This window comes from Bubalus kerabau, chromosome 20, assembly GCF_029407905.1.
Source record: "Bubalus kerabau isolate K-KA32 ecotype Philippines breed swamp buffalo chromosome 20, PCC_UOA_SB_1v2, whole genome shotgun sequence".
Classification (NCBI taxonomy): Eukaryota; Metazoa; Chordata; class Mammalia; order Artiodactyla; family Bovidae; genus Bubalus; species Bubalus kerabau.
In genome coordinates, this window is record NC_073643.1 from 50,023,145 (window position 1) to 50,038,904 (window position 15,760).

The window sequence follows — 15,760 nt, forward strand, 5'->3', positions numbered from 1 at the left end:
GAGTGGTTTTCCAAAAGGTTACTAGTTACAACTTTATATTGATTACCTATGGTTGTAAAGTTGAAGAAGCCACCATGCTTATGATCAAAAGGAAATTTGCAAATTAAAAAATACTTTATTTGTATATTTGGCTGCCCTGGGTCTTAGTTTTGGTGCGCAGGATCTGCTGTCTTTGTTGTGGCATACAGGATATTTAGTTGCAGCATGTGTTCACTGACCAAGGATTGAATCTGGGTCCCCTGCAGTGGAAGCACAGAGTCCTAACCGCTGGACCACTAGGGAAGTCCCTAAAAAGTATTTTACACTTAGACTTTGTCTGGTTGCTTTAATGTTTATCTATATTGTTCTTTGGTGCTTTGAATTTTTTTCAGAATTGAATATGGTAATCATGTCTGAATGGCCAATAATTCAGTACATTTTCTCTTCCGCTCTGGGGAGAGACAACAAAGGCTAGTGAAGTTATTAAATCCTTCTTGAGTTTCTGCAGCAGAGAAGGTCTTCCTTTTAACTTGTGCTCTGGAGCTTTACTTCTAGTAAGGAGACAGAGGGAGCCTAAAGGGGAGACTGAGGTCTTCTTTGGTTAGGACAACTATATCACTGATTGTTTCTTGGTTATTTTCCTAGTGAGGACCCTGGGGATTACATCTTAAACTTATGCAAATCTGATTTTCATATACACTATACAAAAAACTCTGTTCCTCTATAGCTCCATCCCTCTCCTTTGTGTTATTGTCAGAAATTACCTCTTTATACTTTGTGTGCCCCGTTATCATAGATTTATAATTATTGCTTTATGCATTTGTCTTTAAAATCATATAGGTTGAAAAAAGAATTTCCAAACCAAAAATATATTGCCTTTTATATTTAACTATGTAGTTACCTTTACTAATGTTTTTTATTTCTTTGTATGACTACAAGTTATTATCTAATGCCTTTTCATTTCAGCCTACAGGACTCCCTTTAGCATTTCTTGTAGGACAGGTTTGCTCACAAGAATCTCTTCTCACCTTTTGTTTATCTGGAAATGTCTTAAGTCTTCGATTTTTGAAGGATATTTTTGATGTATATAGAATTCTCCATTGGCAGTTTTTCTTTCATGTCTTTCATCACATTTGGGAAATTTGGGGCCACTGTGTCTTCAGATATTTCTTCCTGTGCTTTTCGTTTTCTTCACCATCCAAGACTCCTATTATGCCTATGTGGGTCATGCTTAATGGTGTGCCTTGGGTCTCTGAGATGCTCTTCATGTTTCTGTATTCTTTTTTTCTTTCTTTCTCAGACTTTTCATTTTAATTTTCCTGTCTTCAAGGTCATTGATTCTTCTGTGTGTTGTTGAACCCTTCTAATAAATTTTTCATTTTAGTTATTGTACTTTTCAGCTTCAGAGTTTCTATTTCATGGTTACAACTTCTGTCTCTTTATTTATTCTCTATTTGGTGAGACATCATTCTGGTTTCTTTTAGTTCCTTGTCCTTTAGCTCTTCTGGTGTATTTAGGACAGTTGATTTAAATTCTTTGTGTAGTAAGTTCAGTGTCTAAACTCCCTCAGGGACAGTTTCTGTTCATTTTTTTTTATCCTGTGAATGGGCCCTACTTACTTGTCTCATGCATGCCTCATAGTTTTTATTGAAGACTGGATATTGTGAATATTACCAATATAATATAACTCTGGAAATCAGATTCTACCCCCCTCCTTAAGTTTTGTTGTCACTGCTTATTGTGAGTTGTTATTGCTTATTTAGTGACTTTTCTAAGCTGCTTTAAAGACTGTATTCTTTGTTGTGTGTTGTCACTGAAGTCTCTGTTCTACCAGCTTAGTGGTCAGCTAGTGATTTAACAGAGAATTTCTTAAGTGCTTGGATCAAAAAAAAAAAAAAAAAACCCACCCCAAATGCCCAGCCTTTGCAGCTGCATAGCGCATGTTTGCTGGAGCACACACTCAGCACTCAGCCAGAAGGTTCACAGCTCTGCCTTTATACACACTGCCTGCTTGCGCAGGCCTTGACAGTCAGCGGAAATGAGAGCCTGGGGCCTTCTCAGGTCTTTGCTGAACATGCACCTTGCCCGTAGCACGTGCATGGCTTTCTAGATTTCCAGGAATATGTGGAAGCTTCTCAAAACTCTTATTCCTCAAAACATCTCACTTCCCAGTTTTTTCTCCCAAGCTTTTCATCATGTCTACTGTTTGCCCAAACTGATATCCTTGCCAGACCCAGCTGGTGGCAGCTATGTTTTCAACAAAAGCACCATAGCCACTTCCCTGCTACTTGGAAGTTAGGTAGCAGTTTGGAAAAAGTAAAATTGTATCCATCTCTCACATCAGCTTCAAAATAAATCCCCAGATAAAATATAGGCTTAAATGAACATGAAGTAGTAAAGATACCAAAGGAAAGTGATGGGGAAGAAATTTTTATAATCCTTAACATAAAACCCAAAAACCATATAAGAAAGATTGATAAATTCAACTATATAAAAGTTTTAAATGTTTGGCAGAAGCAAAGACAGGTGACAACTTTGGAAAAATACTTGCAGTGTATATCATAGAAAAAGATCAGATTTTATTCATATATGAAGAACTATTAAATAATTAGAAAAAAAGATCAACATCCAATAGGAAAACAGGCAAAGATTAATAGAAAGCAGAGAGAAGTGGTTCTTAAAATATGCACAACCTAAGCCAGTAGAGAAATGTTAAGTTAAAATTACCCAGATGCTACTTTCTTAAAAAAATTATCAAATTGTCAAAGATTCATATGTTTACTAGTTGACAAGAATTTAGGGAAGTGGCATTTGCCCATTTTGTGGTGGGTTTATGAATTACCATCACCTCTGTGAAAGGTAAATTTGATAATACCTACAAAAATTAAAGTATATGTACCATTTGACCCAGCTTTTGTACTTCTAGATGTTTATTCCTCAGGTGTACTCATTCGTGTGCAAATTGGTATATGTTTTAAAGTATGTCAGTCTTGCTTCAGTGAGAGAGCAAAAATTTGGAAAAGAAACTAAACATCCACCAGTAGGGAACTAGTTGAATAAATATACTAATACCAGCAGTGATCCTTAAAATATATTATTTTGCACCAAAATTTAGGTGTAAAACAATATGAGTGATATGCTAACCATTGTAAGTGCCACAACTGACCATTTGTAAATCCCACAACTAAGACCCGATGCAGCCAAATACATTGTTGTTGTTCAGGTGCTCAGTCGTGTCTGACTCTGTGACCCCGTGGGCTGCAGCCCACCCACCGACAGTACTGTACAACCATCAGTACTATCCATTTCTAGAACTTTTCTTCATCCCAAATAGAAACTCTGTACCCATTAAGCAATAGCTACTCATTTCCATCTCTTCCAGCCCCTTGATAAGCACTATTTTACTATCAGTCTCTATGAATTTTGGCTATTCTGGGTACTTTATGTAAGTGGAATCATGCAAAATTTTTCCTTTTTGAGTCAGACTTATTTTACTTAGCATAAATAAAAAATTCTCAAAATTCGTCCATGGTGTAGCATGTATCCAAATTTTATTCCTTTTTGAGGCTGAATAGTTTTTTATTGTATGTATATGTAACATTTTGTGTATTCATTCATCTGTTGATGGACATTTGGGTAATTTCTATATTTTAGCCAGTTGTAAGTAATGCTATTGTGAACATTGGTATAGGTGTATCTGAGTCCCTGCTTTCAGTTATTTTGTATATTTACGTAGAAGTAGAATTTCTGATCAACTTTCAATTCAGTTCAATTGCTGAGTCGTGTCTGACTCTTTGTGACTCTATGTCCATAGGCCTCCCTGTCCACACCAACTCCCGGAGTTTACCCAAACTGATGTCCATTGAGTCAATGATGCCAGCCAACCATCTCATCCTCTGTCGTCCCCTTCTCCTCCCACCTTCAATCTTTCCCAGCATCAGGGTCTTTACAAATGAGTCAGCTCCTCGCATCAGGTAGCCAAAGTATTGGAGTTTCAGCTTCAACATCAGTCCTTCCAATGAACACTCAGGACTGATCTCCTTTAGGATGGACTGGTTGGATCTCCTTGCAGTCCAGGGGACTCTCAAGAGTCTTCTCCAACACCACAGTTCAAAAGCATCAGTTCTTCAGCGCTCAGCTTTCTTTATAGTCCAACTCCCACATCCAGCTGTACCATTTCACATTAGCAGCAGTGACATATAGTGGTTCCAGCTTCTCCACATCCTTACCAACACTTGGTATTTTCTGGAAGTTTCATTTGGCTTTTTTCCCTTTGTAATAGCCATTGTAATGAATGTGAAGTGGTATTTCAATTTTTATTTGTATTTTCCAAATGATTAATGATGTGAGTGAGCATCTTTTCATCAGCTTATTGGGTATTTGTATATCTTCTTTGGAGAAATGTCTATTCAGATCATTTGCCTGTTTTTTGAGTTATTTATTTTGTTATTGCTGATTTGTCAGAGTTCTTTATGTATTCTGGATATTAGACTCACAAGAGATATAATATGCAAATATTTCCTACTGTTCTGTGTGCTGTCTTTTCACTTTGTGTCCTTTGAAGCACAGAAGTTTTTCATTTTGATGAAGTCTAATTTATCTTTATTTTCTTTAGTTGCTTGTGATTTTAATGTCACATTTATGAAACCATTGCCTAATAGAGGGTCACAAAGGTTTATACCTATGTTTTTCTATAAGAGTTTTATAGTTGTGTCTCTTACATTAAGGTCTCTGATCCATTTTGAATTAATTTGTGTATATGGCATATAGTAGGCTTCTAGCTCCATTCGTTTGCATGTGGTAATCCAGTTGTTCCAGCACTGCCTGTTAAAGAGTCTATTCTTTCCCCAATTGAATTGTCTAGACACCCTTGTCAAAAATCAGTTACCTGTAAAAACTCAGTAATATGGATTTATTTCTAGACTTTTAATTCTAGTCTATTGATCTGCATATCTATCCTTACATCCTTATACCCTTTAAATCTTCTAATTTTAATCATTTGAATGTATTAATTTAAAGGTTTAAAATAATTGTTATCTATGACCACAGTAACTCCTTTAATTTCTCTCCAAAATTTTTCTCTTTCAGGAAAATGTGCTGTGTTGTCATTCAAGGACTTCCTCTCCTGCAGGCCAACTGAAATTCCAGAAAATGACATTCTGCTTTGTGAGAGCCGCTACAACGAGAGTGACAAGCAGATGAAGAAATTTAAGGGACTGAAGAGGTTTTCACTCTCTGCTAAAGTGGTAGATGATGAAATTTATTACTTCAGGTAAAGTTGAAAAAACTAAAAAAGAGCACTTCAGCTCCTTTGATATCAGTAAAACTTATATCAAAATTGCATAGTCCACAGTGGGGTTTTATTGTTTTTTATTAGGTCTTAAACTAGAGCAATAGACATTTCAAACAGAACATATTAATTAATTTAATTAAATATTAAAGGAAAATCCTCATAATCTGCTGAGATGTGGTGACTGCTGGGTCAGTCCTCTTTGTGTAGACTTCAATAATTGTAATATGGAGGCAGAAATCTTTGGTTCTGGTATGCATAATCTATTAAGATATTGTGTAGTTCTGTGAACTGCGAAAGTTCTTAGTATTTATAGGCAACTAGATCTTAGCTTTCAGTCCAGTGCTTTTGTTGGGTATTCAGCAGAATCCCTTAAAAACACACATCTGAGAACTTCCCTGGTGGTCCAGTGCTTAAGAATCCGCCTTTCAATGCAAGGGACACAGGTTCGATTTCTGGTCAGGAAACTAAGATCCCACATGCCACAGGGTGACTAAGCTCACACACTGCACTAAAGATCCCGCATGCCTCAACTAAGACCTGATGCAGCCAAATAAATAAATATTTTTTTTAAAAAGCAAGCATCTGTAAGTAGATGTGACTTTATATGTTTTAATTATTTCCCTTGTGGACTTAAAGAGTGGACATTGCACATTACAGAAAGTTGGTTCTAGGTATTAAGGCAGACCATTGCTTTCCAATCCATCCTGGAGTAGTGTCAGGTGATTTCATTTTACTTATTTATTTATTTATTTTTATGTCCCTTCTTCTAGAAAACCGATTGTTCCTCAGAAGGAGCCCTCACCTTTATTGGAAAAGAAGATCCAGTTGCTAGAAGCTAAATTTGCTGAGTTAGAAGGTGGCGATGATGATATTGAAGAGATGGGAGAAGAGGATAGTGAGGTCATTGAGCCTCCTTCTCTACCTCAGCTTCAGACCCCCCTGGCCAGTGAGCTGGACCTCATGCCCTACACACCCCCACAGGTGAAGGTGGTGGCTTCCTGTTACTTGTCTTATTCCTAGCTCTGGTTTGCAGTAAAAAGAAGGGAGACATCCAGCCCCTCCGTTATGGGAGCTTCAACCTAGAATTCTTCAAGAAGTAACAGATTTTTTTATTTTTTCCTCTCTTGATGCCACTAATAATTTAAAATGTAGTATCTTTATAAAAAAGTTTCATAGATAGCTGGCTTTAGTGGCAGGTTTAGTTAGAAAGCTCTCCTTGTCTTGCATTGAAAAAAAAAAAAACCAATGAGGAATTGCATCGTCCTCTTACTCTAGCTTTTATTGCTCATACCTTTTTAAGTCTCTTTCTTTAGGACCCCATCTTTTGGTTAAGTGATCCCTATAGGTATTTTCTTCTCATTTAGAATTTTCTCAAGCCTTGATTGTGAGGTCACCATTATAGATTGCAGTCATGGAATTCAGTGGAACTTCCATTTTTCTTATATGGTCAGAGGCCAGAAATAGCTGTGTTTTGAATAAGAAAATGAACTATAAACTGAAGATGTCTGTACAACAGTAGCTATTAAATTGCACATTTTTGGCTTACAAAAACCTTTAGTAATTGACGAGATGCAGTGTTCTGATGCATTATAAGAGCTTTCTGTCTTACAGTCTACGCCCAAATCTGCTAAAGGCAGTGCAAAGAAGGAAGGCTCCAAACGGAAGATCAACATGAGTGGCTACATCCTGTTCAGCAGTGAGATGAGAGCTGTGATTAAGGCCCAGCACCCAGACTATTCTTTTGGGGAGCTCAGCCGACTGGTGGGGACAGAATGGAGAAACCTTGAGACAGCCAAGAAAGCAGAATATGAAGGTAAATAGAGCATAGGCACAACTGTCTGAGGTTTGTAAGCGAGGGGGTGTTTTCAGCAGTGCACGAGCTTAGGTTGAATCTCTTGTTCTTACCACTTGCACATGAACTTTGTGTTGGGGCTGTCTCAAATGGCTCCCATCCAGCAGTTTAAGTGTCAGCCTTGTCCCAGCTGAGCAAGCGCTGCCTCTGACTTGGCCTCTGATCCTAGTGTGTTGGTTTTTTTTTTTTTTTTTTCCAAAAATTTCTCAAATTTAGCTGTTTAAAAAATTGCATGATTTTTTTTCTTTTATTAAATCCTGTAAGCACACATGTGTTGAGCTGGGGAATGATTGTACAAGGATGTTAGATACAGTTTTAGTTAAAATTTCATCTGAAACAGGGCTTTTAAAATCAGTGATCTTCTATTATGGCCCTTGACAAGCCATATAAACTCCAGACTGAGGCTTGGCTGAAGCACCTGGTTTTCTATGCCTTTCCTGGCCTGTGCTGCATTCATAGCTACTTTTAAGGTACTTGGGTACTCTTTGATAAAGCTCAACTGCCTTCATTTTCCTTTTACTCTATAATTAAATTATTTAGGGCTGTGAGCTATCATTCAAGGATTTGATGGTTCATAGCCATTAGGGACAGATACTTAATAGAGATTTTTTGTTTTTTAATATTAGGCATGACTTAAATAAGGAAATGAGTAGTAAACATTAGGTTAGGCAGGATGATTGCCCTCAGAGCTGTATTTTTTTCATTTGGAATTGTATACAGTGCTTCATGTTGACAGTTATAAAGCCCTCTCTCAAATAACCACAGTGATCACCATTACCCTTCTTGACAGGGTCCAAACCCATTATTTTTCAACGACCATAAATAAATTAATTATCAAGGCTGCCTCCTTTATTAAATTTTATGGAGTTTCCAAAGAAACTCCTTTTTTAAAAGAAAAGTTTACTCCTTTGATTTTTTATATAGTTGATTTTTAAAATTATCTGACAGGCTTCCCCAAGGATCTTCTGTAGAACCCTAATCCTACAAGATGTTCAGCCAGAAAAAAATTGTGGCAAAAGCAGTTTGAGAAGCACTCCAAACACTTCTCTCTTGGAAACTTACAGTGCATATTGCCATATTAAAGTCTTTAAACCTGCAGTTAAGAACCTGTTTTTTTCCCACCTGGCATTTTCTGAAATTGATCAGGTATTCATGTAATACCTGCTAATATCCTGAGGAACTAATATTTCATGAAACATTCTTTGAGAAATCATAGTCGGTTCTATAAGAACCTACAACCTTGGAGAGCATTGGTATTTCTAACCATAGTGGAAGTTAAGACCCAGATATATCACTCAGTTGGAGGAGTGTTTCAAATGAAGCTCACATGGCTATAAAGCCTGGTCCAGGACAAAATGAAGCCAGTACTGCTCGGCTGGTTACTTAGAGTTGAACAAGAGCGAGAAATGTGTCTGGAGATCACGTAAAAGTAAAAATTCTGGGGCCAAACTGAAGAGAAGGAAGAGTGACGACTTCTGGGAAATTCTCCCAGATTCTAAGGGGAGTCTGAAATTCAGTGAGAACTTAGCGAGAGGAGTTATGTGACTCACCAGTGTCTGCCTGAGACACCAAGTCTGAGCTTGTGGTGTTCTGACCCACTCAGTTCAAAACCCAAAGTTTGGAGTTTGGCTGACTTCATTTAATAATTCTCTTTTCTAAGACAGCCTAACTGGGCTCCTCCCAGAAAGAACCAGCAGGTCCAATATTCCATCCCCAGGCTTGAACTCTTCTTTTTTCAACTTCATTTTTTTGCTCTCCCATTTTACTGTTTCATTTGTGTAATGAAAATATGAGAACTTAATGTGGGGTTCTAGGTCATCAGTGTCTCACTTTTTTTGTTTTGTTTTTTAAACGCTAGTTCAAGGAAATGGGTTGTTAAAATGGCCTTTGTCCCTCACGCTCACTGTACAGAGGATCTGTACACTGGGACAGTGTAGTGAGTGATGACGAGTCTCTGCAGGTAACTGTCGCAGCCAAGGAAGCTTTGACTTGCTTGACTTTCACATTCTTAAACAAAGGAGGACTGGAACCGTTGCTTCTCGATGCTCTTTAAAGCCATGTGACCGTGAGCTATCTGCCCCCTCCTTATATCAGCCAGCGGTACCCTTTTGAATTCCATGTTGGAGGGTTAACGTGTGGCAGTTGGAGTTTGATGCCAGGAAATCAGGGCTACTGCTGGTTCTCTCTGTATTCTTGAACAAGTCACTATCTGTCTCCCAGTCTCAGTTTGTCCATGTGAAGAGTGGAAAGGATTTCCTATTTATGAACGGTGAAGCAAAGTCAACCTTTATTGTGGGAGCTTTGGTAATGCACATTTCTAGAGTTCGCTAGTCAGAGTCCAGCCTTGCCAGCTCCTGAAAAGACTGGGAGTTGTGATTGTTGGGGCTGCTGGCCATGGAGATGCAGAAAGAGTAGCTCCGAGGAGTGAAGGATGTAGCAAGGATGTTCCACAGCCCAGAACTGGCACACAAGCTAATGCTCCTCTCGCATTTTGGATGAAATAAGTATGAATTCTGAAACTTCTGCTGATTTAGGATGACTTATGGTCAGTATTGAACTCAGCTTCAGGAAACCTGGTTCTGTCCGTGCATTGTCCATTGCTTCATATGTGTATACATAGTATTTCCTGCTTCTGATGATTGTAGCCTGGAGTATCATGCATTTTTTTCCCCTTGGGGTTTATTAAACATGACCTCTTCATCAGAATGTACAAATTAGCATTTATTTTTCTAAAACCTTGTGGAGGAGGCAGTAAGCTACTTTTCCCTTACAGAGTTAATTTTCTTCAGCTGCTAAACTTTTCTTCAGCTGCTAAACCCCATGACACTAATGACAAGAGTCCTCAAATCTTAGTAAAATTGGGTGCAACATATCAGGAAAATATAGTAAGTAATAATTGTGCCAAAAATTATAATGGGCCATGGAATTGCTTCATGTTGAAATTTTTTAAAAATTTGTAATGCTATTAATACTAGAATAATGGTAGCGCTTCTCATCTTCAGGGTGCCTTGTGAGATTAACCACGTTGGTTATGCTGGTGATGTTTTTAAATAAAATCTGTGCTTTCTGAATGTGTGTTGCAGTCTTAACATTCTTGAAATCTTTGCAGACCAGTTCTCAAGATGGGATAGGAAAGCTGGACTCTAGGTTACCAAGTGAAATCGGCCCGACTCCTCCTGTGTTGAGACTAGTCATCTACTGTTCCTTCCATTGAGACAGAACTGTTGCCTGTGTTTTTTTTTTTGTTTTTGTTTTTTTTTTTTTTAACTAGTCCTGTTGAATGCAATGGATGGTATTTTGAATTCCTGGGTTAAAAACAGAATTGAAAATCTGAAATGCCTTTACAGAGCGGGCAGCTAAAGTTGCTGAGCAGCAGGAGAGAGAGCGAGCAGCACAGCAACAGCAGCCGAGTGCTTCTCCCCGAGCAGGCACCCCTGTGGGGGCTCTCATGGGGGTGGTGCCACCACCAACACCAATGGGGATGCTCAATCAGCAGTTGACACCTGTTGCAGGTAAAAACAGGAGCTAAGACCATTTTTTTTTCCACTTTAAGAAATTCCTTCATTTTTTTTTTTTTTTTTTTCTCCAACGAGGAGTAGGCCACAATCTCTAGGCTCTTCTCATGACAGATTCAGAGTTTGAATCATCCATGTTGTCCTTATATCGCCTTTCCCTTATGGGCAATGCCTCCCCTCTGCCCCAGAAATGGGCCCTGGGCCCAACCCTGGGAATTGGTAGAGAGCAGCTCTCCCCTGGCTGTGGGCATGGTCTGGCGATATTCCGCACCCCAGACTGCTCTGGATAGAGTTCTACAGCAGAAAATACAAACAGACCCTGGATTCTGTTCTGGAGGGACTCCCAAGAGGAAACACAAAACTAGTCTTAAGGAGATGATGATTTTCCCGTCTCATCCCAGTATTCAGTTTGCCTTGTTCTGCTGCAGCCATCCTTTAGAAGACTGACCATTTAAAAGGATTTTTGACAATGAATTATAAATCCTTTCTTGGTCACCAATGTGCATGACTGCTAAGTAGAATACAAAGTCCTTATTCAATTCATTGTGCCCACTCTGTAATGCTTTTCTATTTAATTACATTAAACTGCATTTTCTGTTAGTATCCCAGTCACATATTTTTCCAAAAAGAAAAGAAAATGATGAATGTGGTTTGCTTGTGTGTGTTGTCTCTGGTTCTGGTAGCCATGGCAAAATTGGCCATTATTGAATTGAATATTCTTGTCTGACATGTCTCCAATGAGAAGCCTGCAGACCACTTCTCAGGTCCCTCTTTTGTGATCTCTCTAAGCCTGGTGAGGTCCATCCAAGCTGTGTTTCTTCTTAAGCAAGCAGTCTGACCTCTTTGCAGGGAGTCCAAGATAGTGTTGTTCAAGACAAGCTCATTGGGATGCTGTTTTTGTTTTCGCCTTTTTTTTTTTCTTTTTTTTTCTTTTTTTTGCTTTTCAAGGCAGAGTAGCATAGGATAACTTTTCCATTGTTGCTCCTACCTTTTGTGATGGCAAGTTCTCAGATGCACTATCGCTGAAGTCAGCAGTTGCACTCGCCAAAGCACATCTGAATCATGGCTTTCAGTACTCTCAGTGTAACTGATGTTGATCTAACAAATCTCATAATCGCCTGCTCTATTCCATGGCCCATTTTGGTTAATGGGGTTCCAGAGGTTTTCAGAAATCAGACCTTGAACATGGGGACTTTGAAAGTTAGAATTCCCTCATTGACATTCTCTTTTGTTCTATTTGATGTGTGATATTCTAGCACTGTGCCCTTGACTAAAAAGCCCAGGGACACATTAACAAAATGAATTCAAACAGCTAAAAACATTAAAAAAACAGCAGCTGCAGCATTTTAGCTCCCTGTTGGGGAATGACTTCATAGAACTCTGATGGGTGAGGAGGGCGGGCCCCACTTCCAGAAAACCCCTGCTCCATTATTAAGCATATGGTGCCCAGACTTCTGGGCCATGGGAGTGCAGGGCAAGCATTCTCTACAGGAACCAGTCTTTGGTCCACAGCAGGAATTTTGCCGCTAAGAGGGTGATTTTTTTCATGGGTTTACAGGTTGCATAGTGCCTGATTCTTAGCCTTGTTGCTGTCTGAGATCAGCTTTGCTTACAAGCATTGAAGCTCATTTGAACACATGTGACTGGGATAATAAATGCCAAAGTACAGTTTAATGAAGACAAGTGTCATGTCTTTCGGTTCTTAATAATTTCTTCAACCACAGCCTGTGTAGGCTGCGTTCAGATGGGCTTTTGTAATTGAAAGCAAAGCCTCCTAACATTCTTACATTCCCAACTACTTATCCCTAAAAACTATCTGGTGGAAATGGTTAAAAGACAGTTCGGTAGCGTTGCATCTCCTCATAAGTATGGTGTCTGTTCTTCCCTCTCTGAACTCTAAGAAAAAGGAAATTCATAGTCCTAGTTTATGTACAGAGGTATTGTTATTTAAAACTTATTTTAATTATTTGTGTAATTGTAGGTTTCTTAACTTAGATACGACCAATGAGGCAAGCTGAATCAATCTCAAGAGTTTTCAGTAATTTTATAGCGTCAAAGGAGTAAAAATAAATACCTCTCAAACAATTCTTCAGGGAAAGTCAAAAAGTAAAATTCTTAGAATCTGCAGTTTTCCACTGTATCTAGAACCCCTCTATAATACAAAGAGAATTATATAAAGATGAGGTTTCACACCAATTCCTCAACGCTCCCTTTGTGCAAGAAGCTGTGACCAAAGATGATTGCATTTTGGGGGGAGCCTTGTGTTTTGTTCATTGTGATCATTTCAAATCCCAGAAAAAAATCAATTTGTTTTTCTTGATTTAAAAAATGTCATGTGGCTTTAAAGTTCTTTTGATAAGTGAATCTTTGACATTTTGAAATTTTCTTCTTCTTTTCACTCTTTTTGCCAAAAATACTTGTTTCTTGAAATTCTTCCCTAGCTAGCAGAAAATATTTTGTGTTGTGACAATGCACTTTGAAAATAAAGGAATGAAAACCTCTGTTCAGAAAAATTCTGTACCTCCTTTAAAATGTTCCCTGTGAACTGAAGGTCTGTGAGGACATTTGTGCGCTTGGAGACAATGATGACAATTGGCATTTTCTCATGTCAGCAGAGCCTGATTCTCCAGCTGTTTCTCCTAAGGTCTGCGCACAAGCTGCTGAGTGACCTGGGCTTAGGTTGGCTTGGGGGGCCAGGAGGTGGGGGGAGGTTTTATCTTTATTTTATCATGTTTGGAAATCTAAAGATGAAGCATCAGTCATTGTGATGACTCTTAGCTGTTCCCCAGCTCAAGCTCAAGCATGCTCCATTCTTATCAGCAGTGGTGGGGCTAGAAGGGAGGAGGAATGGACACAGAAGTCTTAAAAACTTCTTGCCCACCTCCCCCCGTGCTGGAGAACCATGCTTTGTGATCAGGGCTGTGCGCCTCATTTCCTCCATTTCAGTTTCCCCTCATGTGTACCCGTGATAGGCATATGAGTGTGGGCATAGTGGAATGATGGGGTTTATACTGTTCAGTAGAATCGCAGTAGACAGAACTGGTCACTCTGTTTGAACAGCTTGCAGTAATCATGACCTTGGGAAGGCTGTTACTACTCTTTATTATTTAACTGAAAACATGCAGTGTATTTATCCCAGGGAGAATAACTACAAATAATAATATACTAAGTACTAATTCATCCAGCAATATATTTCATATTTGTAATGTTTTATTTTGTTCATTATTGCAACAAAATAATTGCACTAATTGTTATATCATGCAGTACTAAGGGCGCTTTATTCATTAGTAGTGCATGTGGGGGGGGGTTGTTATTACTTAGGTCATGTTGCATGTTAATGATGCATGTCTGAAATTTGTTGTGTCCTTCAAGGCATGATGGGTGGCTATCCGCCAGGCCTTCCACCTTTGCAGGGCCCAGTTGATGGCCTTGTTAGCATGGGCAGCATGCAGCCACTTCACCCTGGGGGGCCTCCACCCCACCATCTTCCGCCAGGTGTGCCCGGCCTCCCGGGCATCCCACCACCGGGTAAGAACTTCATCCTCATTCACTCATTAATCTCATCTTCATACTCTCTTTTTCCTCCCTCAGCCATTTGTTCCAGGAGGTACCTGCTGCCCATGTGGGCAGGCCTTCCCTCACTGAGAACCCCAGGGATGTCAGCCACAGGACCTGTCCTGTGTGTTGAGCAGGTGGCTCAGCACCTTTGTCCTTGAGCACTGGCTGCCTAGCAGCGGCACAGGATACATGACAAGAAACTAGACTAAGCAGATGAGGGGGCAAGAGGCGTGCTCTGGAACCCCTCAAACAGTTCGGCATACGCTCAGAAAGCAGACTCAGCCTAGACAGTCATGGTCTGCTCTAGTGAATGAAGTTTCCCAAATGGCTAGTTCAGAGTCACATATGAAAAGCAGTTTTTGCTCCTGCGTCCATTTCTTGCTCTGGTTCAGTTCTTATCTCAAAGGGTCTTTTGTATAGAATCTTTGCTCCATCTTTTGCTTTTCAAACAACACCTCCCCTCTAAGGGGATTACAGAGTTGCTAATATAGGACTCTTCAGAAACTCTTCAGTCAGTCCTTCTAGGAACAGAAAGGAGGGAGAGAAAGAACCTGCACTGAACTAGTTTTCTGTGTCTGAGTCCTCGAAGAAGCATGACATAGCATTTAAAGAACAGCATAGTCCACCCTGGTAACTGTAGACACTGGTTCGTCTGTCAGCAGAAGCCCAGAAGTTATGTCATATAGAAACATATAAATGGAGTTCAGAAATAGGTACAGTTTTACTTTATAATTAATTAGCAAATTGAAAGATTATTATGAAAGGAAAAATCACCAGTTCCCATCATATGCAAAAAAAAAAACAAACTAACCCTTAGACATAATCTAGTTGGAGGGAAAGTGGCCTCAGGATGACTTGGAATAGCATTTGATTTATTATCCAAAATATTAGCTAAAGACCTGGCCCAGATGACAGAATATAGAAACATTAGATTTGCTTATAACAGTCTTGGCTGTACCAGTCCCGCAGCTATAAAGAGTTCCAGACGATGCTTCACAGGGTGTGCCCCACAGTACATAGGGTTAGCCAACCTGGTGGCTTGGCCCAGTGTCTCCAGTGACACTCTGTGATGTGAGTGTTGCTTAGAAAATGGCCATAACTCCCAGAAATGTTTGATGCAGACCTAACCAGAGGAAGAAACGTTTGTGGGAGTGGGTGTTTCATTATGGAAGTGGTGGACTGTGAGTGAGTTGGACTATGTCAGTCATAAAATGGGTGTTCCCCTGTGGCAGGTAGAGTTGGCTTTAATTCTGTGCCCTGTCCCCTCGGCATAGAGTGTCTGACTGAGCAGTCAGACGAGGCTGGAGGTGACCCCCAGGTGTGTGTGTTATTTGGTAGGAACCACACCTGAGTCCAGTACCCTCTAGGTAACTGGTCTTTTGGTGGGTATTGGGGGACAGATGTTTCCCTGTCCCCCTTCTCCAAATTCTAAATGCATTTGAAGAAAGCATAACATACCTGATGACAGGGAGACAGGGAAGATCCTCTCGTAATGTTTACCCACACATGTCCAACCAGGCTTCAAGGAGAGGAAGTTTCATGAACTCCTTTGGTGAGTAGGGC

At 39.6% G+C, this 15,760-nt stretch overlaps 1 protein-coding gene across 35 annotated transcripts in view; it reads left to right on the forward strand.

Moving 5' to 3' along the window:
- PBRM1 (polybromo 1) overlaps nucleotides 1–15,760 on the forward strand; it is a 109,100-nt gene that overhangs the window by 86,859 nt on the left and 6,481 nt on the right. For 19 of the 35 annotated variants that reach the window (XM_055558784.1, XM_055558775.1, XM_055558779.1 and 16 more), the window contains 5 exons: nucleotides 5,068–5,251; nucleotides 6,043–6,253; nucleotides 6,884–7,085; nucleotides 10,472–10,636; nucleotides 14,012–14,167. In XM_055558784.1, coding sequence (XP_055414759.1) covers nucleotides 5,068–5,251; nucleotides 6,043–6,253; nucleotides 6,884–7,085; nucleotides 10,472–10,636; nucleotides 14,012–14,167 — 918 coding nt within the window. The remainder of the gene's footprint in view (nucleotides 1–5,067; nucleotides 5,252–6,042; nucleotides 6,254–6,883; nucleotides 7,086–10,471; nucleotides 10,637–14,011; nucleotides 14,168–15,760) is intronic. The other 16 variants (XM_055558798.1, XM_055558799.1, XM_055558801.1 and 13 more) reach the window with 2 other exon arrangements.